This window comes from Struthio camelus, chromosome 1 (assembly GCF_040807025.1).
Source record: "Struthio camelus isolate bStrCam1 chromosome 1, bStrCam1.hap1, whole genome shotgun sequence".
NCBI lineage: Eukaryota > Metazoa > Chordata > Aves > Struthioniformes > Struthionidae > Struthio > Struthio camelus.
This window is the reverse complement of record NC_090942.1, coordinates 121,784,861-121,809,617: the sequence shown is the minus strand read 5'-3', so window position 1 is coordinate 121,809,617 and position 24,757 is coordinate 121,784,861. Positions and strand designations below refer to the sequence as shown.

The following is a 24,757-nucleotide window of genomic DNA, read 5'->3' as shown; positions in this document are numbered from 1 at the left end:
CGGCCGGCCGATACCATTGACATAGGGCGGGCGGGCGCGGTGGGTGGAAGAGACTAGACCACAAGCGAGGAGGGTGCTCCAGCGCAACGGCGACCCCTGTCTTCTTCCTCCGCTGCCGAGGCGCGAGGAGAAGCTGCCAGCGCCGGCGGGGGCGGGGGGGAACGCCGGATTATCCGCGACGCCCCGCGGGACAATGGTACAGCCCAACGGCTTGCCCGGGGGCGGTGCGCCACCTGGCGGCGGTGCGCGGGGGCCGGGCAGTGCGGCTGGTCGGGCTGCGAGTCGTTTCTGCGGCTGCCGCAGGCCCCCCGCGGGCTGCTGGGCGCCAGGCCGCGGCCCGGCCCGGCCCGGCCCAGCCCAGCCAGCCCAGGTGGCCCCCGCTACGGGCCGGGGGGCGACTGGGGCGTCCGGGTCCTCGCAGGGCTTTGCCGGGTGCCAGGCAACGCTTCGTAGCATCCCAGCCATCTGCTGGGGAAGCCGCTTCCTGCTTTACTGGTCCCCTAGGGAACGTCGGCTCTGAGCTAGAGCCCCAGTACCACCTCTGTAGTTTCCAAAGTTGATAAAATGAAGCCGCTTTCCAAACGAGAGGCTACTGGGAGGAGGGATCAGCAGCGGTATGTGGATTACTGTCGGCCGGCCCTGGCAAGGAGCCTTCTCCGTCGTGACCCCGTAACCGCTAGCTCGTTCCCGAGAGCGCTAAAGCTTCCGAGACGTCCTGTCGGCTACCACGCCTCTGTGCATCCTTGTGCGTAAGTGGAAAACAAGGACGTTTTTTCTGCTCATCCTGGCAAAGCATGTTTCAGTATTTCCATTTTACTGAGGTCAGTAAAGGCATATTTATTTTCCTTTTGTTCCAGTTGGTTTCAGGCGTGAGGTACTTTTGACAAATTTTGTAGACGCAGCTTTCACAGTTTCAATTGTCAAATTTAAAAAACGCTCAAGTCAAATATAAGAAGCCCTCAGTTTTCTTTTCCAAAGGCTTGAAAGAAAGTTAACGGTATGTTAAACTTTTCGTACTCTCAGGGAGGAAAAGAAACTAGCAAAATACCCATGAAAAAGTAAAGTAAGTTATCTTGCCAGACAAGAATTTATACACTGTGGGATGAAATATGTCTTGAAGTAGAGAGGCTTAGTAATTTACATACCTTCAGCTTTTTCTTTTTTTTTTTTTGTTGCTTGTAGTCAGCTCTGGTAGTTCAAGGTGGCTGAAAGAGTCAAAGAAAATCCAGGTGTTTGGTTACTCAAGATGAGAGAATAGAATGTGGCTTTTGAAGTTATGATGGATACTGTTTCATCAACGATCTCCAATAAATTTTATGTTAATATACTCTCTTATTTTCTTGAGATCACCTGTCTTTTCCCTTCCAAGCCAGATTTATTAATATAATTTGTCATGTTGTTCTTCTAGCAAATAAAAGCTACTGTTAGTGGCAGTTAGACTACCTCATGCACGCCTCAGAAGAATGGAAACAAGATGTGAAGACAAGAGCAAAGAACTCAGATTCTTGATGGTGTCTTTAACAAATGATGTGCATGTCCTAAAATATAGCAGGTTGCTTAAGATATTTTTTAAATTAATTTCTGAGGGTTTGCTCTCTTTTTAAAAGTTCTTTTTCCTCTTGCAAAGTTTTTATTATTTGACTGCACCAGTTGTATATGGATGCATAACTATATTCATCTCGTTATGATTTCCACCTAACTTTTCGATCTATTTGCCAACTTTCCAACACGACGGACGTCTTTTAGAATTTCAAAGAACTAGGTAGTCAGGTAGAAGAGACAGATCCTACCAGTCTCCCACGGAGGGAAGAGAGGCAGCATCACGTCAGCTGATAGTAGGCACTGGAGACTCTCCTGGTGGGAGAGACCACTGAAGCTCTCAAACTGTTGGGAAGCTTTGTTCAAAACATGCACCAAAACCAACCAACCTCCAGATCAATCAACTTCCTTAGCTCTGGGGCTCATGAATCTGCTCCTGGATAAATCATTTCAAAAATAACTCATAATGTTGCTTTTTGCATCACAAGTTATGCTAATTCAAAGCATGCCTGTCACACTAAGCGTTCAGGACTTGGTATCAGGACAGTAACTCCGTTTGTTGCATGCACCATTGCAGCAATGCCAGGGTTCCAAGGACATCCTGGCCCTTGGAGTTGGATCAAGTAGTAAGATTTATTCGTGCAGTCACCTCCGGAGATGGCCTGGCTACGTTACGATCTAATGGATGTTCACATCACCTTTCATGTTATGTTGATATAAATCTGTTTCATACGGGAAAAGTCTATTTTATCTATTACAATGGTATATCACTTGTCAAATCTTTTTAGAATATCCCTTATGATTTCAAATGCCACATTTCTACCATGAAACTGCACAGCATTTATATTATTTACAGAGGTTTTTAACAAGTTGCTTGCTTTCTGTATTTTACCTCTATAGGAGAGTCAAAACCAATTCATATATAAATAAAACCAGAGCCACTACTACTGTATGTCCCCTAAATACTGTATAATTCCAAGCAAACAAACTAGATGATGCCCATCAATCGGTTCAGGGTGTCCGAGCAGGTGGGTACCTACCTGAAAATAGCCAGGATAAGATTTTAAGAGGGCTGAGTAACTACCACTCTAGTCAAGATCAGTGAGCAGGGTCCAAAGAAAAGATAACAAAATTCCGAAGTGGTAAATATGAAGTTTCATTTGAGTACTATTCATTCAGATATAAGTGCTATGAATAGCTAACCTTGTGAAGCAGTTTGTAGACCATAAAAACTGGCCTCCAAGACTAGAACTTTGTCCAACTAACTTTGTCCAACTGGCAGTTTCATTTACTGTCAGCTCCAAAATGAAGTAAAGTCTTTCCAGAATAAAAAGGAAAACTGAAAAAAATTCTATTAAAATATCATTCTCTCTCCTACTCTTTTTTCATTATTTAAGATTAAAAGCTAAAAAAAATGTATGCGGATGTGAGATTGGAGTTTCAGTTATATTCTGCATTTAAATGTTTCAAATAAGACTGAGTAGCACGTATTACCTAATATTCTTGACACATTTTTTCAAGTGAGAGGAACTCCACAGCATTAGAAGTCAGGACACTGCCTATATGTTGGGTCACACTACTGTTACGTGTTGGGTTCAATTAAAATTATCTATAGATGTAACTAAATTCTCAGAGTTCTTGTCATCTTCTTTATTCATGTAGGAAAACAATGAAATAGATTAACAACTTGTTTCCTTAAATTTTCTATCTACGTTCGCTTCATATTTTAGTTAAGTTGACCTCAGGCCCTCTAGGCATTTGCGCAGTGCAGTTTTAAAAAATGAATGCACTGCACTACACTGTGCTGCACTCTTTACTGTTGGAACCATATGGCTACAAAAGCCTGGTCCACACTACAGTGGTCAGCATTGCAGGGGACCCAGATAAAAATCATCTGGCTCCAATCCACTTTAAATGCTGGAAGTTTTAGAGCAGGCCAGTTTTCTTACTGCTTGCCCCCCTACCTTTCGATCACTGGCTTTCTAAAGCAAAGCTCTGCAGAACAGCCAATATATTACATCTTTTGAAAATGTCCTTTGCATTGTTAACCGGCACACTCAGACCTCTGTACTTCTCCTTCAGAAAGCCCCAGATGCCCTGCACACTGTTTATATCCAACTGATGCAGAAGCAGGTACAGCTTCCATTCCCAAAGTTTTGCTGCTGATGCCTGACTACATCCTGCGCAAGCTGTGGTATCTCGAAGAAACTGCCTTCACTGAGCTCTCACAATTGTGAATCCCAGTTCCTTTATTTTCTCATGTCACCACAATGACTGCATTGCTATACATTTTCTTTGGCTAATAAATTCCAAAGTAAAAATGGTAGTAACACCCCTCTAAAAAGAAAAGCAGTAAATCATCTGTAAAGGTTTTACACAGTAGAATAGACTGTTATTACTTCATTCCTTTCCTAATCTGTAAACTTTATACAATACCCATTCTGTGAGTGTGCCAGAATCTGAAAGCAACAAAACACTTCAGACATAATGGACGTGAGAGAGAAGCAGGGAGGCAGCTTTAAAAAACAAAACAAAACAAAACAAAAACATATGGCTGAACAATGCAAGCCCTGTGCAAAGATCCAGCCTGCCTGCCACGCACTCTGTACAGCCTGTTCTCTACCTTCTGCTCTCAGCAAACAGCCGTCCCCTGGAAGTGTGCCATGCCCAGTCCCAGTGTCGTTCCCAGGACACAGCCCTCTTACCACCATCACAGGGGGCTGTGCTTCTCCCACATAAGCTCCCTCCTGATCACCTGACTGGTCCTGTGAACAGCCAGTATTTTCTGCATCTTCTCAGTTCTGTGACGCATCTATTGTCATCTCCTGCTGCTGAGGTTACATCCACAGAGCTGCTTCTCCTTCCTCTAGTACTGCATCATTCAACTGCAAAGGTTGTGTAAAGTAAAACATCTGTCCCGTGTTCCTCTTTCTGTCCATATCTGAAAAAAACTCTCTATTATCCTCAACTGCACCATGAGAAACGACACCCCTGAATTTGATGGCAACTGCTTAGCCATCATCTTCCACTTTTCTTCCTTTCCCTGAAGCAGCTTAAAGTGGATTTAACAAAGAACAAGAACGATGAAAAGGCTCAATATAAGAGTTTGAGAAATACGTTTTGTAAAACTTTCAAACATATAATATGCAGCATAGAGCATAGGGGATACTTTGAAACTGATTTGCATTTGATGATGGATACTCTCCAGGTACATTAAATTTACCTGGAGTCTTGCAGTCTGATCTGTGCCCCTATGCAAGTCTGGATTGGGGTTCAGTTGGAAAGTTTGTATATCCTGACTAGAAGGGCACACAGCTTTTGAAACGTAACGACTCAAACAGTGTTTCAAATATGAAGAACTAGATTTGATTTTCCACTGTTGGATTACATCTTTTAAAAGTGTATACAAACTATTACTAAATCAGAACAGCCAAGTTTTATTTTGCCAAGATACCAGTAACTACAAATAAAAGAGCATAGCAAAAGCAATTTCCTTTCTGTTGTACATCAGAACAAGAGTCAAGTTGCTATATTAACTGGTTTGCTTTTGGAGCTATGATAATGTAGGCAGTCTACTTGTAGTAAATGCATAAAATGCATAAAAAGCTTTATATATGGATTTTGTAATTGATCTGTTGCCCTTAAACTTCAGGCCTCAATACGAGATTTTTTTCTTCATGGATAATAGATTAATGTGAGAGCTCCAGGGCAGCACTCATCCTCCTCTCAGACTAGCTATGGGGCAGGACTCACATGGCAATTCTTCCATCTTAATAAAAATAATAGCTTCTGTATCCTTAAAAGACCAACTAATAATCACACTTTTGTTCTGTGCTGATAACTGAAAAATATGTATTATGTCCAATCCCTTTTGGTCTAACGCTTCCCTGAACACAAACTGTACCGGGGAAGCCAATGAAAAACCCAGTTGACCACACCACTCTGGCATCATCTGTTGACTCTTGGTTAAGAATTAACATGCCTTTTATCAAAATGACAGATTTGTAGGCAATTGTTTCCTGCTCCTTCACTATCTCATAGCACAAGGAAGAGGGTAGCAGCCTCCTCTTGTAGAAGACAGCGCTGCAGGTGCCTCACCCTGACAGGGAAGATGGCACACTGCAGTGGAGCGCCCACCATGGCTTCCCTGCTGGCTGTCAGGCTGCAGTGGAGAAAGAGCTGCGTGGTTATAATAGCCTGGCAGTGACTGAAACCTGTGTGGCTCCTGCCCCCAGCAGCAGCACCCCACAGTGTGGGGGCTATCTGGCCACCCTGCCTTGGAGCTCTGCCTCCAGAGCTTTCAGCTAAAGCCCTAGGCTAGTTAATGATCCCCCTGCCTTGCACTTACGTATCACGTCAGTTTTCATAAAAAGAGAGACAAAAAAGGATAAGACTTTCTCTTCAGCCTCAGTGTTTTTAGATTAAAAATCTGAAAGCAAGGCACAGCCAGGTCCAATGACAGGAAGGAACAACAAAGAACCCTCAGAATTTATAAACCACCTTCCTTGCACTTGCTAAGCTTGTGATCTGCGACCTGGGGGTGGCAACACTGCAGGCCAGGACATTAGTTTTGAACTCTGCTGTACTACAGCTTGTCACAGGCTGGATGGGTCAGCAAGCTCTTAAAATGGTGCAGGACTACAACCAATTTAACTTGTCCTCCAATACCGTCAGAAATCCCATGCAGATGTGGGCCTATACACATTTAGGCTATGTACCCTGCCAAGCAGGCTCCAAGCCCTACAAGCCCTAGCTTGCGAGTGTGTACAAATATGGTGGAGTTTTAAAATCTTTTTTCTGCCTGGTCACAAAATGTTTAATGCTTTGCAAGGTTGAACTATTACAGAGGTATACAGAAAGATGCTTTGATTTCACTAGTGTTCCACAAAGGTACAGACATATACCTGGCCTCCTACCTGGGGGGGGGGGGGGGGGGGGGGGCGGCACTTGAAGTGCTCTGGTAACCTTTCAAGGTTAAGGTTTGAAATGCAATAGCTGAAATTTAAAACTAAAAACAAATTTGGTGTTCTCCATGTCATTGCTTTCCCTACTTGTGATTTTGCTCGGACTACTTGTTTTGGTTACTGTAATATTTACGTGTTTCACTCCTACCCTGTAACATTCACAATTCACTTTCTCTACTACATGGACAGCACTTAAACCAGGTTTTTAATACAGAAACTTCTGGCTGTGCAATAAATGAACTGGAAGTCCTATAGAATAGTCTGGTAAATCAGTTCTGTATTTTATTTTCTCTTCATATATTCTGAACATTACACATTCCAGCAACAAATCTGGGTGCAGAGAATGTAGATATACTTTCAAACATACATTATACATTTTTAGTATCAGGATAAGCCAGTTGTACAAATACAAACCAGTAAGTAATCATTTATTGATAAGCATGTTAATATAGACATTGATAAAGTCAACAGATTAATTTTTCCTGTTAATGGTAAGTCATTACTAGTTTTATTATCACCTGATTCAATTTTGTAATACTAGTAAGGAAGCTCTGTACAGCAGTGATCCTGTTCCTGTCTTATTAACCTACCCCCAAACTGGTCAGACTGTAGCTGAAAAAACAAAGCAAGAAACCTCCAACATTAAAAAAACCTAAAACCCCCAAAAGCAAATATCCCCAGAAAGGGATTTACTGCACTGAAAAAAGGTAAGGCATCTGCCTCTTCATCCCAGCTCCACATCAGAGTTAGGCTGTTTCAAAGAGAGCGAGAAAAGGGCTGGCAATGACTTAATTAAGAGTAAATTCAGGTAAAACAAGGTCAAGTACCTCTACGTTAGGGTAACACCACATTAATTCACATCATCTGGGCTGGAACACCCAACAAATCCCATTTCTGGCAACATGGCTAATGGTGTGTGGAGGCCAATGGACATTGCTGTGTGCTGGCAGGTGTGCCCTAATGTACACATGATCCTGGAGAAGTACCATAACTGTAACCCTCACTGTAATGAGAACGGACTCTGGTGCTGCTGGGGACAGGATGAGACTGTTCTGGGTAAACGCCCTGTCAGGGCAGTCTGAGCCATAGTCATGTTACCACTTGTGTTTTGCCATATACATAAGCTCACCAGGTTCGAACAGTTTTGTTACTGAGAAACTGGCCATGAGGACCATCAGCATCAGCAGGCAAAAGGGCTAAGTAAACTGGGGTTTCAGCCCCTTCGTCTGGTGATTTAGTGGCTTTAGGACCTGCCATGTCCGTTCTCACCCATCCGGGACAGCAGGCATTGAGAAGGATGTGGTCACCTTTTCTCTTCTCGTTTATCATCCGGGCTTGAATCCTGGACAAGACCGTGACACCAATTTTGGATACCCCATAGGCAGTATTTGGCCAACCCTCCTTCTCATGCACGCCCTTCTTGGTATCTTCCACAAATTTTGTCATGAGTTTCACTAACTCTTCCTCAGTGATCGTGTTGCTGCGAAACATTTGCTGAAGTTCTTGGCTGCAGCCTGCCAGAGCTGAGCTACTTACCATACTAGAGACATTCACCACTCTGCCTGGTAAAAGAAAACAGAGACTAATTAATTACTTTTACACACACTAAACAAGCCCAAACATTGAAGTGAGCATGTTGTACAATTATGTATTCACTACTTAGGTGAATACCCATACAACATTTCATGTGGGTTGTTTTGCAGACCCTCTGGAAGATCACAGTTAACTCAATGTCAAATGTTTCCAGCAAATTCCATCATAAAGCGTAATTTAAGGTGTGAACCTGCAGAAGCTCTCTGTCAAACTTAGGGTATGCTTCCATGAAATAGCTTGTTACAACCTACAGGCATTTTTCTTAAAAACCTCGATGTACTTAAACATTAATATAGACTATACTTATAGCAGTAAACACTTATTTTTATATATCCATGCAAAGATCTGTTCATCACAAGTCTTGAAAATACTTGTATTAAAAACAAAGAAAACCCCAACCCTGAGATTTAATGTAGGTGTTTGATCCAAATATCCCTCTTTCAAATTATCTGTGATATGCCAGCAGTATTCTATGGCACTTTCAGTGCTCCCAAGATTAGGGGAACAGGAGCATTCTGTGCAGGACAGTAGCCTGATAACTACAGACTATTTGCATGTTGCTAACACCTTTTTATTATTTATGTCTATCTTTTTTGATCCTGGTCTCCTCCACTCTATTTATCACTTTTGGTGAAGCGTTTTCCTCCAGTTCCTTCGAACATCACCTAAGCATGGTAACTTAAAGTGATGGTAATCTTCAAATGCCGTTTATAACTACATCTCTCAATATTTGTAAATACTGGATACAAAGCAGAAGCCGGGACTCTAGATAGAGACAGACCAACAAGCCTGTGGAGAATGTTTCTTCAGTAGTTGCAAGCACAAACACATCACATCAAACTCAGCTGAAACATTCCATTTTTAGATACTTCCTTATGCTAGCTGTATCCTCAAAACGTCCTTTTTTAAGGAAGAACCCTTTATGTAGGCAGACGTCATGGAAAGAACATGGGTAAGTTCTCCATTTCTTCTTAAGAGTGCCATAAGAATTCCACTCCAGTCCATAACAGAAGAATGGGACTGGACAGAAAGCAGATTTAAATACATACAAGAAAGAACATTTGGGACAAGAAAGCCCACAAGCTATCTCTATTCTATCACCTACAATGCAGCAAGGTATACTCCTCCTGCTTTGGGGCAGTGTACTTCTCAGACAGGACAGGACAGGATTTTGCCATTTAATGAACAGTAAAATTCACATAGAACTCTTTCTCTACATGTTATGTTACACTTACCATAAGGCTTCACAAGAGGCAACAATTCTGTGCAAACATTCCTGGTTCCAAAAAAGTTTGTCTTGAGTGTAACCTCTGCTTGGACTGCAAATGGAGTGGTGTCGAGAACTTTTTATAAGAGGTGGCAGTGAGGGAAGGAGGAAAAAAAAAAAAAAAACACACACACAAAACAGAGTTATACTACTGTTTGAAAAGAAGTTACAGAACTACTGAAAAACAGAAGTTTATCTTAGTACCGTCTATTTTTTCAATAACTGGGAAACCTTCTATTTTTTCAATAACTGGGAAACCTTCTATTTTTTCAATAACTGGGAAACCGACATTTTAATTGAGCAATTAAAATTGCACATGGAAGAAAAAAATGCAACATCACAAACACTAGCATTCTTTTTAAAGAAAATATCTAGCTATGCAAAATTATTTTAATAATGGGGCAATGATGTTTTCACCTCTCCTTAGCTGAAGATTTTAACTTTGCCTCAGGAGAGCATATCGTAACACTGAAGAGTCATTTGCAGACTCATGGGCTGTTTATGTTCTGCCTTTTATGTGGCTAGGATGAGGAAAGACTGCTCTCATAGGATATGCTGCCTCACCCTGCCTAATGCCTTTCCTGTACCTACTCATACCCAGCGTTCAGAGTTCAGGTAGCCACTGCCATAGCCAAGTAATCTTGGCAGTGCGTTCTCCTCCTAGGTGCACAATGGAGCACTTTGCAGCCACACTGCCTCTGTTGGGGGGAATCAGAAGGGAAGAACATCCTAAACCTAGGATGCTGCTTCTGAAGCTGCAGAAGTTAGACTACCCTGGTATTAACGTAAACCAGGGCAGACAACTGCTTCCTCATCCTGACTTGCATGTTGTCATGTCTACTGGATTGTCAGCTGAGACTCGGGGGCCAGGGCAGTGTAGAATTGCAACAGGCATTGTAAAAGCAGAATAAAGAATGCAAAGGTAAGATTTAGCGCAGTCTGAAGGAGAAGGAAAAAAAAAAAACACACGCACAAAAAGCCACCAGTAAGTACGTCTCATAAATCATCCTCCTGAACTGACAGATCTGTGCTGACACAAGGGAAAGAGTGGGAATTAGCAGCTAGGAAAAAGAAGGGAGCTGACCAAGGTCAGCGTAAATAGACCACAGAACTGCACCATAAGTGTATGATTTCACAAGACAGCACTGACAGCTTGCCACCACCAAAAGGTGGGTAGGACGTGCCATCAGCTGACAATCTGGTTCAGTAATAAAGCCATATGCTAAACCTCCTCCATTATGAGGGTAAAGTAAGAGTTAAAGTGACAGCATTCCTCTTCCATCTGCTACAGGCTCAACCTGTGCAGTGGCATGCATCTACATAGATTAGGCAGGTCTCCACTTGTCTGGACATATCCCAGGCCTGCATCAACTCAAAAGAGAAGCAATAACAGGTCATTCAGTATTTAATCTAGCTGTGCTTTGCAGTAGGAACACAACTTTAATTACTGACTTGTCTACTCTCTTGAAGCAATGGGTGTTGCATCAGAGGTTGCAGAACACTAGCTTGCATTTAAACCTGAGATAAAGCCTAGACCATGATCTTTACATGCACAGTTGGCCCATCAGATGCTAAAGAAAGAGCCATTTCACCTTGCCCTCTTGCTATGCTTGAGGAGGTAAGCAACTTGGCCAGCCAAAAAGGCAGCATGTCATTAGCACAAAAGCCCCGTACAAGAAGCTTCATAAATTCCTTGATGCATCTACTATCTTTCTCCGTGTAACTTTATAGCACGTAAGACCTTTCCAGACAATCAGCCTCCTACCTTTGAAAGCAATCCCTGCATTGTTAACCAGCACATTCAGCCCTCCGTATTTCTCCTGTAGGAAGTCCCGGAGAGCTTTGATGCTCTGCAGATCATCGATATCCAACTGGTGGAAGAGAGGATGCAGCCCTTCCTTCTGCAGCTTAGCCACTGCTTCCTGGCCACGTCCAGGGTCTCGGGCTGTCAAGTATACATCTCCTGGGAACTGCTTGCATAGAGCCCGCACAATTGCGAATCCAATTCCTTTGTTGGCTCCCGTCACCACAGCCACTGGGATGCTAGACATTGTTTTCTCCGAGCGTATGCCAAAATTATACTAACTGCAAATGGAAAAGAAGAAAATTACACCTTGGGATAGACGAAGATGGATATTTGTAAACAGATTAAAGTGTTTTTCTTAAAAGTCCTATTTAGAATTCCATTTTGAATTAAGTAAACACATAATAGAATATACACTAACTCTAACTTACTAAAGTACCTTAGAGCGTCACGAAAGAAATACATGTTTTTGTCCATGTTTTGAAGAAAGCCCAGCCACTGACCGGGTAAAAATCACCGCCTAAGCACCTGAAACACTCAGTTAACTTTTAATAGGAAAAGCTCTTCTGCAGATACACCTTGCAGAAAGGCCATTTCGTTCTTTCCAGGATATTCAGCTAGTTCAGTTCAAGCACTGACGCCATCAGAGTTAAAAAAAAAAAAAAAAAAGGGCTCAGAAAAGCAGCGGAGAGGCTTGACCCTGAAGTGCCAGGTAGAGGGATTAGTTTTAGCGTTTTTAGAGAGCAACAGTGGTCCATGCATTGGCTACAATGTTCTTTCTGTTTAACACATTATGCTTTAGATAGAATGCATACTTGAGAAAATTGCTGTTTTTCTTGCATACGCAGCACACTTAAAGAAGCTGTATTCCCCCCATAAAAACAAGTGTAAAACACTGTTTTGCTCACTTTTGACTGAATTCCCTTTTCCCCTCCAAATTAGCTTGTAATTAACCACCTGCAGACATCTAGCGAGAAAGAAGTCTTAAGCAGCTGCTAAAAACACACACGTAAAGGCTACAAGGCCTCACAAACAGGCTGATTTCACCAGGGCCCGCAGCCACCCTTCTGGTTCGCCATAAAATCCCCGCTTCGTTGCAAATCGGCACGCTTTACCCCCTAGCAGCTCCCCGGGACTGATTTTTCTTCTTAACGGGAACCCAAAGCCAGGCCGCAAGCCAAGATTAAACCCGACTCCAGACGGGGCTCCGCTTGCCCGCGGGCCGATCCCGGCCGGTTGACGGGCGGCCATTACCGGGCGATCCACCTCCTTCCCTGCCCCCCCGCACTGCAACGGGCGGCAAGGACCTGCGAGGAGAGAGGAGGCGGGTGCCAAGCTCGACGGGGCAGCCAGCACTCTCCGACCCACCTGCAGCGTGGCGTGGCGCAGTGGAGCTTCCCCTGCTTGTTCCTCAGTCCCGCACAGCGCCGCGGGGCAGGGCGAGCGCGCCTAAGATGGCGCCGGGCGAGTCCCCGCCTCCCGCGGCGCCGCGAGCCGGGCGGGCGGGTGGGCGGGCAACGATCGGCGGCGGGTAACGGTCGGGAGCGGCGGCTGCTTCGTCCTGTCCGCCAGGTGGGCCAGCGCAGGGGGGAGCCGGGGTCTCCGGCCCCCCCTCCGTCTACCCTGCCACCATTTCAGCCCGGGAGGCAGCCGGGAGCCGCCGTGCCGCTGCTGGCTGCGCCCAGGAGAAGGGGAGTTTCTGGTGGCGCTTTTGCGAGGGGGGCAACGAATGGCTCCACAGCAGTGTTTGTTTCAGTTCAGCAGCTCGGGGTTTGTCTGGAAGGCCGGGAATGCAGGGAGAGGCCTGATCACGTGGTGGTAAAACACCGCGTTTTCTGGTGCAGTTTCTCTCTTTTGCCCACACACGCGGATCTCTCAAACCTGTAACCGGCAAGCAGGAGTTAGGTCGAGCTGGAAAGAAAGATTTTGTTAAAAGAGCAGCCTCTCTCCTGAAGAGAGGTTTGCCTCTCTTCCTGGAGAATTGGCATGCATCCTCAGGCGCGCTCGCAGCTTGTAGAGGTTTTGCCTTGGAAGCAGAAGTGAGTATGCTGGTGTCGCTGTCTTTGCTGGACTCTTCAGATAGCTCTCGTTTCAAGCGAACGCTGCTGTTCTGAAATTCAGTCGGTGCTGTTGGCAGGGGGGAATTAAACACACACTTCCGTTACAGCCTAAACTACAACCAGTAAGGCTGATGCAGTTTGTTTATTATGTGCGTTGAATGAACGTGAGTAATTGTTGACTACCTGAAGTGTAGTGTGATGGTGGCGTATGACGGTGGATTTTATGATTGTGTGTATGTGGCATAAAATTGTTGTTTCACGTGTAGATGATTAGGTATCTCCGTTCTGCTATTCTTGTTAGAACGAGTAAACTGCAGAGGCTGTATGTGTCAGTTGATTTTCAAAAACACATGTACAGGCACATTTTCTGTTTGAAAAATGCTTTCATTCTGTGTACATAAATAGCAGTATCCCTTTTTCTGTAGAAGACTATGGCTGTACCTTGGTCAAATGACAGCTGGAGATAAAGCCTTCCTCTCGTCCCTCATCCCCATCATTCACCCTCGTTTTAGAGGTTTGCTTATAGCATAATTTCTAACCTCTAAAGAGCAATATGCTTAATAACATATTAAATAGGTAGTGCTCTTATTTCTCTAATTGAGATAAAAAAGGTGCACTAGGTGAAAAGAACACGAAACCTTTTAAGGCAACTTTTTTTCTTTTTTAAATCAGGTTGTCTAAATAAGGCAGAATTTGTTTCTTAATATGAAGAAAAACAGAGGTCGGACAGGTCGAAGGAGAAGAAGAAAACGCTTGCAGAGTTTTATGGATGGAGGTATAATCCATGGAAGTAATGCTAAATAATAAAATAACCAATTGTTTGTCCAGGTGCATATTTGTCAAAACACCTTTGTGTTCTGAAGATGACATTTGTACATGTTAGCTTTTTCTGTACAGAGATTCTGTCGTTAATTTACAGTCCCAGTCAGAGCATGGTGAGTGTTGTGAGCTCTGTTTTCTGACTAATGGAAAGTACTACATACTTCTTAAGTTCTTTGGGCTTGGAATGTGCTGAATAACGCCTAGAATTCTGAGAGCTCCCACTTTCCAGAGGTCCAGCACTTGGCAAGCTGATGAGAGGGTAGCCTTTTTTACTGTCCTATTGTGTTACGCTAAAATGTCCAAAACACCTTTTTTCTGGACATACAGTAACGTTTTTCAATTTATTTTGCTTTTCATTAGAATGATATTTTATAGCATTAATTCACCTTTTTTTTTAAATTTTTAAGTCAACTGTAGTCACAAGCTGGAATATATTACACTTAAGAAGTGGCTGAAAGACAGAGGATTTGAAGACAGTAATTTAAGGCCAGCAGAGTTCTGGGGTAAGGTTTTAATTATTTAGTGGTGGTATATATTGCTGATTCTTCTAAAGATGTTAGATTTCTACTTTTGTTTTAAATCATACACTTGGCTGTCTGTAGGTACTGTTACTCCTTCAAGGACTTCTAGCAAATGCACAGGAATATCATTTAATGGATATGAGTGTATGTGGAGGCTTGAAGTTCTGTAAACTGTTTCTTATACTGAAGCTTTATCCAAGAGTATCTTTATATGACAATCTGCTACCAAACATATGCGGAGCTGTGCAGAATTCCGTGTAGAAATTGAGGTTTTGAAAACTATGCTATGCTACTGACATTTAAGAACCTTTCATAAGTGGCTTTTATGATTTGTAAGAGATATGTATGTTCTTCTAGAGTTTTGCCTTGCGGGCACGTTAATTTACTGCGGTTTACTGTAGTCTTCTGTATTTTACTATAAGCATCCTCTTTGTTTCTGCTTCAGATACGGGAAGAGGACTGATGACAACAAAAGCCCTTCAGGTTGGTGATGTTGATTCTTACGCAAGAGCTCCTCTGAGCTCTCTGGGATGTAATGGCCTTTGCAACAAGGAAAGCTTAAAAGTCCAGGCAAGGTCTTTGGGGTCCCTATGATGGATGCAGTTTCTAGCCTAATACCAGAATTTGCAGTGTAGTCTTAAACTGTAAAATGATGTCCGAAGTGCCCTGAGGACTTACTGGATGAAGTCACTCCTGTCCTCCTCTACAGCGATTTATTGTGCAGTTCCTTGCTGCGGTTTAAGGCAATCAGTGGCTAGCTGATACCGGAAGGAGCAGGCCCCTTTCCTCCTGTGTGCCTTCTCCTTCAGCTGTAGTCTCCCACAGCTTCTTTTGGGCTGGCCGTAGTAGTCACTTCATCTTTGTGGTAAGTTGCATTGGGGAACTAAAATAGCAGAAAACTCTCTTAAAAAAATTGATTAGCTTTGCTAACTTTGCTCTTTGAAATGGCTCCCCTTGGTCAGAGCAGTACTGGTACAAAAGGAGGAGTGGGATATTAGGGGTGGAGATGGACAAAAGGGACAGGCCCTTTAAGGAGCATTTGGCTTTTAGATTAACTTAGCCATAATGTGAAACCACTCCTTTAACGTCTCCTTGCTGTCCCTCTTCTTTCTTGGCAGACTAGCTGATAAAAACATGATTCCTTAAACATTCCCAGCAGAGAAGAGGAATGAGAAAAAGTACCTTGCCCTTCAGATATTGGCACAGAAAGTCTGAACTCTTGACTGCAAAATGCCTTCAGAGGATAGGCTTGTCAGAAAAGTTTCCTAACTGGTGTGAGAGTGGTATATTAAATACTAATATAATGTGATGTAATCCAGGCCCTGAGCCTTTTGTAGAGAAGAGACTGTAGCAAGAGTTAGGAAGGAGAGGCAGTGGATGTGCAGAGTAGTGTATGTTCTTATGCTGGCTCAGGGTCTGAGCCAGTAGCAGGAAGCCAGAGGCTCCGGTTATCTTCAAGGCTAGGAGTCTGGAGTGAGTGAAACGCGAGCTAGGCTTAATTGGGCCTGAGCCAGGCAGGGAAACTCAGGTGTAGAATGGGAAGGGAAAGGTATTGACTTGATCTGTGCCCTCTTCCTATGAGGCTGGACACATGTGGCTCAAGCCTGGCAGGAAGGCAGGTTTACACAGACGTAGGCTTGGCGAACAACGATAGGGTAAACGTGGCCTTAAATATGTGTTTTGCGTGCTGCTGTGCTGATAGAAGTCCAGGTCTTTGTAAGATCTAATCTACAGTATATCTCAGTGCAAAGAAGGTGAGGGTGCTGAGCAGCCAGGCACCAAACTCTCTGTGAACGGGTAAGGGTAACTCTCTACCAGCAACAGTTCATATCGACTACAGTCATCTCCTTCCCTGGACTGTGACTGTCTTAAAACCAGGACGGCTTCCATCAATGACATCACATCCTTTTGCTTCCTGACATTAGTATTCTCTGGGGAATGTTTCTGCTTTCAGAAATCACCTACTAGAAGAGTCATTTACACTTGACCTTTACTATTCTTTGTGCATGTGTGTGTCTGTGTGTGTTTATTTGTTTTTTTTTTTTTTTTTCACCTCACAGGCAGGGGAACTGGTTATCTCATTGCCTGAAAAATGCTTACTTACCACAGGCACTGTACTTACTAGCTGCTTAGGAGAATACATTAAAAAGTAAGTGAAAAGTGACATTTATGGCAAGAAAGGAAAACAAGACTTTCTCAGCTGGCCTTTTCTGTGGGTTGCTCATTAGTAGATGAATCGTATTAAGTGGTAGTAGGATTTTAAACTGCAGACTCTAACCTGTAGGAATCTTTCTTGTGGTCTTTCATGTGAGTGGAATGTCCAGATAAGAAAGATTTGGACACAGAGCAGTCCCATTTAGCTAGGCAGGTGGTCCAGGCTTGAAGTTGGCCTGCCCCTAAAGCCAGCTTGGATGAAAGTGACTTCAGCCAGTTATTCATGATTTCTTGGGATTCTTTGAATAGGCTTCAATAAGAGAAGGGAATAAAATGAGGTTAAAAAGCACTCACGTGAACACAGCCTTTTAGAAGGTTCAGAACAAAGGCCCGTACTGGACATTGAGTACTTGTTTTGTGTCTTAAAAAAACCTTACCAAAAACTCAAATGTAAACCTGAAATTGCTCCTAAAAGCCAATTTTTGTAGTCTCTCAATAAAATGGACTCAAAAGCCCCTTTGAATCCGTCACAAGGACCTGGAGATGAATTGCAAAGAAATTTAAATAGAAGCTATTTATTACATTTAAAAGTACTAGAAGAGAGAGAACATATTATTGCAGCCATTTCCTATCTTACCTCTGTGTATCTGTTGTGTTGATAATTTTATTTTTTCATAGATGGAAGCCTCCTGTATCTCCTTTGATAGCACTCTGCACGTTTTTAATAGCAGAGAAGCATGCTGGTGAGAAATCTCTGTGGAAGCCGTATCTCGATGTTTTACCCAAGACATACACTTGCCCTGTGTGTTTGGAGCAAGATGTAGTAAGCCTTCTTCCTGAACCTTTAAGAAAGAAAGCTCAGGAGCAGAGAACAGTGGTCCGTGAGTTGTACGTGTCTTCGAAGGCTTTTTTCTCTTCCCTGCAGCCATTGTTTGTTGAGAACACAGAGGCTCTTTTTAACTACAGTGCCCTGGAGTGGGCTTGGTGCACTATTAATACCAGAACGGTGTACATGAAACATTCACAGAAGGCATGTTTCTCTCTTGAGCCAGATGTTTATGCTTTGGCACCATATTTAGATCTGCTAAACCACAGCCCAAATGTTCAGGTAAGAGACTAAAAATAGATCACTTAACTTCTTTATTTGTAAATGCACTAATTCAGTACGGTATGTGTTGTATGTGACCGATTAAGAGTGTCTGGAGTTCAGTGAGAGATGGCAGAGTGGGGAAATTGTCTATCTGGGGAACACCAGCAGGCTGAGTCTGCACAGTTTGTATATACCCTGGAACTTGTTATTCAGCCTGGGACAGTTGAATCGTAATGATTGCAACGTTTTAGTTCACATAGTGAGGCAGAGGTATTGGGAGGACACACAATGGCTGGGTGAGATTTGCTCCGGTGTAGCTACTGGGAAGAACCACTTGTAAATAGCCCTGCTGTGCTCTCCCAAAAGGCTCAGCTCCTACAACAAGTCTAAAGACTTGCATAGTGCCTTTGTCTCTGGGTTCAGAGCCGGTCCCGTGCAGTCTGAGGAGAATGCCATGTATAGAGCAGTTGCACCTCATGACGAGGACTGTGTGGCAGCACAGAGCTGGGATAGCACGGAAGTGGCCAGCTGTGCATGAGGCCATCTTTATTTGTAGCTCTGTGGTGTCTGTCTACAGGGTGGGTAGTGCATCTTGCAGACTAAGGTTTTGGTATTTGTTCTTCATATTAGTATTTATAGGGTAATCCTGGTGTGGAATCCATCAAATCAGTTGCCTGTTCAGACATCTGCAACACTAGTTGTTTGCATCCTTTTGTTATAGTGTTAGAGAAGAGATCAATACTGTTGGTCTTTAATGTTCAAGATCTGATTCCTTTTTTTTCCCTCTCTTCCTACCATAAAGTAAAATATCTTATTTTTAATTTCTCAAAGGTAGAGGCTGCATTTAATGAGCAGACCAAAAGGTATGAAATTAGGACAGATTCACAGTGCAAGAAATACGAAGAAGTGTTTATCTGCTATGGGCCTCATGATAACCAGCGACTCCTCCTAGAATATGGATTTGTTGCCGTTGATAACCCACACAGCAGTGTTTATGTCTCATCAGGTTGGATTTATAGATTATCTTGACATTGAAAGGTAGAACAGTGGAGAGTAGTGTCGGAGCATGTTAATGCTGTATCTCTTCAAAAGCAGATCTGGGTAAAAGGAATAATTAAAGGATAGTGAAGAAGTTCACACACTTGCGTTTATATGCCCAGTGCACATATGCATGATGCATATTAAGGCATTGTGATATTTATTTTTAGTAACATCAAAATCTGTGCAATTCCAAGAAGTGGAATAGTGCTTGATACCGCTTTGAGCTACACAGAACTTAGAGACTGGAGATTTCTAATTGAAAGTGTTCTTTGGTAACTTTGCCTGTCGTAAAATTGTGATTCTTACTCAGCGTTTATGTAAGGCTTCCAAATGGATATCTTAGACTGTATCATTGGCTTCAAGATTGAAGCCCCGGGGCCTCGATAATTGAAGTTACTGACAGTTTTTCATCAGCTTCAGTTTGAGTCAGGGTTTCTGTTGAAAGGATGCAATCCTACAGATTGCTGATCGCTTTTGAGATGCAATGAGCACTTTTCAAATTAATTTTTGATTATATTGGAGTTCACTCAAATGTAGCAGTTTTTGATTGTTGTCCTGTAGGCACTTGGAAAACATGGTTATTTCAGAGTTGAAGATTGTGGTTTCTCCTGCATAGCGTTTATTTAAATTTTTAAAATGTGTTTTTGTGCAGATACTCTCCTCAGATATTTTCCACCACTGGACAGCCAGAGAAATGCGAAACTTTCCATTCTAAAGGATCATGATTTTTTAGAGTAGGTTTCTGGTTCAGTGTGGGCTTTCATTTCACTTTTTCTGGGAGTCAGATTTTGCTTCTATTGTCAAAATCCAGCATAAAATAATTACCTGGTTTTTAACAAACAAAAAACTTGCTGTTTGGGGAGGAGCATACAAGTGGTAAATGCCAGTATCAAAGCTTAAGATAGGCTTCAAGGTCCAATCTGTCTCCTAGCTGTGGATAGCAACAGAATAAGGGGAGTTTGGGAATCCTATATTCCCTAAGACCAGAAACTATTTCTTCAATGACACTTGTCAGGGACATGGTTGTCATGCTGTGAAAGATCACATATACTTACTGCTTATTGTTAATTCTGATTTTTTTAGAAACTTGACCTTTGGATGGGATGGACCATCTTGGAGACTCCTTACAGCCCTCAAATTACTAAGTCTTGGAGAAGATGAATTGTAAGTTTCAGTCCTCTATAAATATTTAGAAAATGTGCATGTTTCATTTTCCTTTGCTCATTCTTTCCTGCCTGCATGTATGAGGTACTGTGATAATTGTTTTGGATCTTCTTCTGTGACAATCTCATTGACTACAAGTGAGAGAGGCAAAGAAGATGGGCCAAAGAGAGTATATAATGTAATGTCATGGCCTACTTGTTGCTTTGGTCTTTTATTTCCTGTTTTAAACAGCAGGCATACACTATTGTTTTCCATCTCTATTTCAAGAACTGGATATTACTCTGGAACGTTCAGACTCCAGACCATTTTTATGTTGGCTTGAGGGACTTGTAAATGCTGTTAATCCTGCTTGATTTCTCTGAGGCGTGTGTTCCAGAGAGTGCTTCTGAAATTTTAGGGCTAAATATGTTACTGAAGTTCATTTGCAGTGATTCTCAGTACAGTTTTGATCATTTATTCCAAATGACAAATTTGCCTCAACCAGTATTGATAGAAAGTGGTTACCTGAACATTGTTTATAATAATAAATTTTAAAAAAATGTTTTCGCATCGTTTTAATTTGGATGACCATCTATGCTTTGAAGATTCATTGCTGAGTGGAATAAGTTGATTTTAAGATCTACAACTAAACCCCTCTGACACTGGTTTAAAGCCCATGAAGTGTGTCATTATGCGAGGTGAAGTTTAGCAGAAGCCGTGCTAAGAAATTCTAACTGAATGTGATTAACTTTTACTCCATGCTAAGGTGGTGGTGAAGTTGGGGGAAGCGTGGCAGAGCAGTAAGGCCCAGAAGAATTGGCCTAAGTGCAGACTGCGGTCTTGGCTGAAGGGGTGGGAGTGGAAGGAGTGTCATCCCAGCAAAGTTTGGAACCGCTGCTGCAGACCATTAAATCTCTCTTCTCTTTTCCTTACGTTATCAGGTTGATATCTGAACGCTGTGTGCCTTTTTAATGTATGTTAACCTTACTTGCCTTATGACAATGATGTTAGGTCTTAGCATAGCCATTGGTTTATTGTTCAGTTGAGGAATATAGCAAATGATTGTGTGTTGTTCAAATGTTTTGGTTCTAGTACTTGCTGGAAGAGAGCGCTGCTTGGTGATGTAATTTCAGCCAGAAACGAAGAGCGGGCTTTGAATGTAGCAGAAAAAATATGCCTTTTTTTAATAGAAGAGACACAGCAAGCCCTTCTCCAGGTAATTTGGTTAGTAGAACAAAGTAGCCCTTTCTCTCCTAGCGTAAATGTACGGTAGTGTAATTTTCAGGGGTCAGAACAGAATGAGGAGAGGGTATTGACTTCGCTGGGGAGATATAAGATTTGTTTACCAGAGTAACTAGCATCACTAAATTGCTCAGCAGAATTTGAAGCTGCAGCAGAAAAAGGAATCATGTTACAAAACTTATCCAAAGCCCTGTAACAGGCTAAAAGTGTTTAGCCTTCCTTTGCCCGCTATGTGAATGCATTTGTTGAGGTTAACCTCTTAGAAGAGAACGTGGACTTACATAACGTGGAAACAGAAGATAGTGCAGACCTACTGTGGGTGCACTTGTTGCAGAAGGTGAAGGCTGTGCTCATTAGAGCTAGTCAAGCCAAATGAACTGCCCTTGTCAGCCAGTCTTAGACTCTAAGGAAGATCTGCCAGACCAGGTAACAGCTCTCTTAAAACAATCTCTCCTTCCTTTCTGAATTTTGGCAAAAAACTTGTGTACATGATGCCAGGCTGGATAGCTATCATTGAAAAGGGTTATGAAAATATTTTTTTTGGCAAAGGAAGCACATGTGTGCACAGAGCGTGAGCCGAACCAGGTGGCGAACATGGTTGCACAGAATCTTTAACACAAATTAGCTTTCCAGAATTGTCTGTTCATGTCCTGTATTAAATAATCTGAATTTTAAGTAATTTCTTACCAGTTTTATTAACTTCAGATTTCCCAGTTGAAAAGGGACAAAGAGAACCTTAAAACCAACCTGGCTTTGGTAGAAATACTACGCTTGGAAGAACTGAAGATTCTACAAAAATCAGCAGAGATTCTGTGCAATTTGGAAACAGCAACAGCTTGACCCGTCTGGAACTGATAGCTGCAGCTGCTTGGATCTCATTTGCCATGGATCTGTCTGGCTCGACTGTTTTTAATGGACTTAAGCAACAAAGAATAATGTAGAACGTCCTCATAATATGCTTAGTTTTTTTTACAGGTCATGTGGGATATGGAGTCTTACTCTGTTTTTTACTGAACTTCTCCAGTAATACAAAGGGTTGCCCAAAGGGTAGGGAGGAGCAGAGGTGGCTTTCCTTACATCTCATCCAAATCATGGCTGCTGTGAGCAAAACACCTTCTAGGGTAATTTGAGCAGCCCCCAGGATTGTGAGCTCCCGCAGTCCTACAGTGTACAGCTCTCAGTGGTCTACAGCATGGATCATGAAGTCAGTCAGATACTCCTCAGTGTGTGTTTGATCTCTGGCACGTGTCAAAGAGGGGAAAGGGCAGAGCTGCTTTTATCTGCCCTTCGCTGATCTGTACCTTTTTCCTGGCATCTGTATGTGTCCCTGAGATTTAGCAGTTCACTTGGTGTCTGTTCATTGCTGGAGCAGTAGGTGTGCACTAGATCAGAGGTTAGTCAGTCCTATTGTGAACCCAATACATCTGTTTCTCAGTTTCAGCCCAAGTGTTTCTTGAACAGACTGTTATTGAAGATTTGGGCTTCAATCACCATCAAGTATGAATTTCCCTCCTTTGCTCAAAGCTCTCTCTAGATTCACTTGTCTGTGTTCTGACTCCTCGTGCTCAGAACGTGAACTGAAATGATGCATCATTTTGAACTGTTTCTTGCTTGTATTTTGATCACCTGGCAATTTGTTCTATTTCTGTTCTGGTAATCACACTGAGAAACATTCTTATCCTGTTGAGAAGGGGATAGTCTCATGAGCTGCCCTTCAGTATCTAGTTCTGCCTAAAGCAGGGGCCTTTAGGTGGCAAAGACGGAGGCTTCTCCAAAGCACATTCAGAGCAGGACTCTTATTTATACTTTATAAACTTTATTTTTAGTGGTGCTCGTGTTGTGATTATTTTCTGTTGTATGGAGTATCAAATTTGACAGAATTTTTCATTCATATTTTTAGCTTTTTTCAAGAAATGTGCTTTTAAAGACCGGTTGTTTTTATAAATATATTGGTTCATTTTTTATGACTATATCTGCTTTTATTAATAAAAAATGGAATTGTATACAGCAGTGAGAGCATTTTAGGTCATGACATCATTTAAAGAAAAAAGCGCAGCAAGATAAAACTGGTAAGAAATATTCAAGCACAAATACAATTTCTGATTTTCTCTGGTACCTAGTAAACAAGAATGTTACTGTGGAAACTTATTTGGATTTGAGGATTCTGAAGCTTTTCCCTATTTTTTTTTTTTTCTCCATTGATCAATTTGGGACAGGAAGTGTATCTGGATAGCTTTCCTGTGTTAACTGCTGCTCCTAAAATGTAGTTACTGAGTGTATAAGACTACGTGAACATGTGAAACATTTTTTAAAGCAAATTATCTATGTGTGCATCATCTCCAGAAGTTGCTTCTGCATCTCACCAGTATCCCAGTCCAGTGCCAGTATCTCATGCCATTGCTTTGAGGCATGTGGAAGCTCTTCAGCTTATCTCCCTTTTTGGTTTTCTTTCTGTCCCTTCACGTTTCCAGATCCTGGAACTCTGAAAAGGGCTTTTCCTTCCCTGTAAGGATATATTAGTTTTAGTTCAAAATGCTGAGGGAAAAGAGAATTATAGCTGTTTGCTGTTACTCAGTTTCCGTGCCATGAAAGACAAGTTCTCGATTTTGAGATGCTAGTCTCATATCCTCAGAAGTTCTGAAAATAAGCTATTTTCCACCTTGTTTACCCTAGTGCACTGAGATTCTTTTGTAGTCTCAGGCTGTCTGTATGGCTCATGCAGACATGCTGACAGTGGTTACTCTACGTATCAGAGCAGAGGGCAGGGTGAATGGGTTGGAAAAGGAACTGGAGTGCTTCAAGGAGCTAGAAATGCATGTATTCCTTCCTTTGAACTAACTTAGTTTCACATTTGCTTAAATTGTGGTTTTAACTCCTGCAAAAGATTTGACTCTGCTTTATTTTACGCTGGCTGGTCCTATTCCGAAGTACTTCCTGGGCCAGATGAGATAACTGTTTGGATATGGGTGTGCAGTCTCTACTAACCCCACCAAAGGCGATCCTCATCAGCTCATGTAAAGGTCCTTGTGTACCAGTGAACATCTCTACAGCTCAGTAGCTTGGAGAAGTGGTGGTCAGAACTAACAGAAGGCAGCAGTTCTTCACAGTATTGGAAACAAAACTTCCGGTTGCTAAAGGATATGGGTACAAAAAGTTTACATAGATTCAAGGTGAAACTATGCAAAGGCATGGAAGACAGATCTGTTGACAGTTACTAACCAGACAAACCACTTCAGTTTTAGGATGTTCCCTGTTCTCAAAATGCTTGGAGGCTGGGAGGGTACTAGTGGTAAATATTGTATGTGCTTGACCTGTGCTTGCTCTTTCAAGGTATTTGTTGATGGTGTGGGAAACAGTACGGGGCTAGCAGGACTGACTCTTCCTTTGAGCATGTACTGCTGTTTTAATGATTACTGTTGGGCTAGTTGTCCCTTTAGATACATTTAATGAGATCTTCTTTATTCTCTAAAGAACAGAAGATGTGATCTTCAGCTACAGTAAATCTGCATAGTCCCAC

At 42.4% G+C, this 24,757-nt stretch overlaps 2 protein-coding genes and 1 long non-coding RNA gene across 9 annotated transcripts; 2 read left to right on the top strand and 1 right to left on the bottom strand.

Moving 5' to 3' along the window:
• Positions 1–315: 315 nt before the first annotated feature.
• On the top strand, positions 316–6,859 carry LOC138061595 (uncharacterized). The gene is made up of 2 exons (XR_011135453.1): positions 316–749; positions 1,409–6,859. It is a non-coding gene; the product is annotated as an uncharacterized lncRNA (long non-coding RNA).
• On the bottom strand, positions 6,764–12,670 carry LOC104139438 (carbonyl reductase [NADPH] 1). Its single transcript, XM_068913484.1, has 4 exons — positions 12,536–12,670; positions 11,129–11,448; positions 9,332–9,439; positions 6,764–8,065 (listed from the first exon to the last, which is right to left on the bottom strand). Exons 2-4 carry the CDS (start codon positions 11,412–11,414, stop codon positions 7,629–7,631), a joined length of 831 nt encoding a protein of 276 aa, XP_068769585.1. The 5' UTR covers positions 11,415–11,448; positions 12,536–12,670; the 3' UTR covers positions 6,764–7,628.
• On the top strand, positions 12,604–23,243 carry SETD4 (SET domain containing 4). Of its 7 annotated transcripts, none has more exons than XM_068913462.1 (12): positions 12,611–12,739; positions 13,900–14,002; positions 14,457–14,552; positions 15,016–15,053; positions 16,631–16,719; positions 17,403–17,547; positions 17,650–17,832; positions 18,646–18,820; positions 19,508–19,589; positions 19,939–20,019; positions 21,091–21,214; positions 21,946–23,243. In XM_068913462.1, exons 2-12 carry the CDS (start codon positions 13,933–13,935, stop codon positions 22,078–22,080), a joined length of 1,218 nt encoding a protein of 405 aa, XP_068769563.1. In that variant the 5' UTR covers positions 12,611–12,739; positions 13,900–13,932; the 3' UTR covers positions 22,081–23,243. The 7 variants fall into 7 exon arrangements, with proteins under 7 accessions (XP_068769531.1, XP_068769563.1, XP_068769545.1 ...); XM_068913452.1 differs by lacking the exon at positions 12,611–12,739 and adding an exon at positions 12,831–13,206; XM_068913430.1 differs by having other exon boundaries at positions 12,604–12,739; positions 17,403–17,832.
• Positions 23,244–24,757: the final 1,514 nt, after the last annotated feature.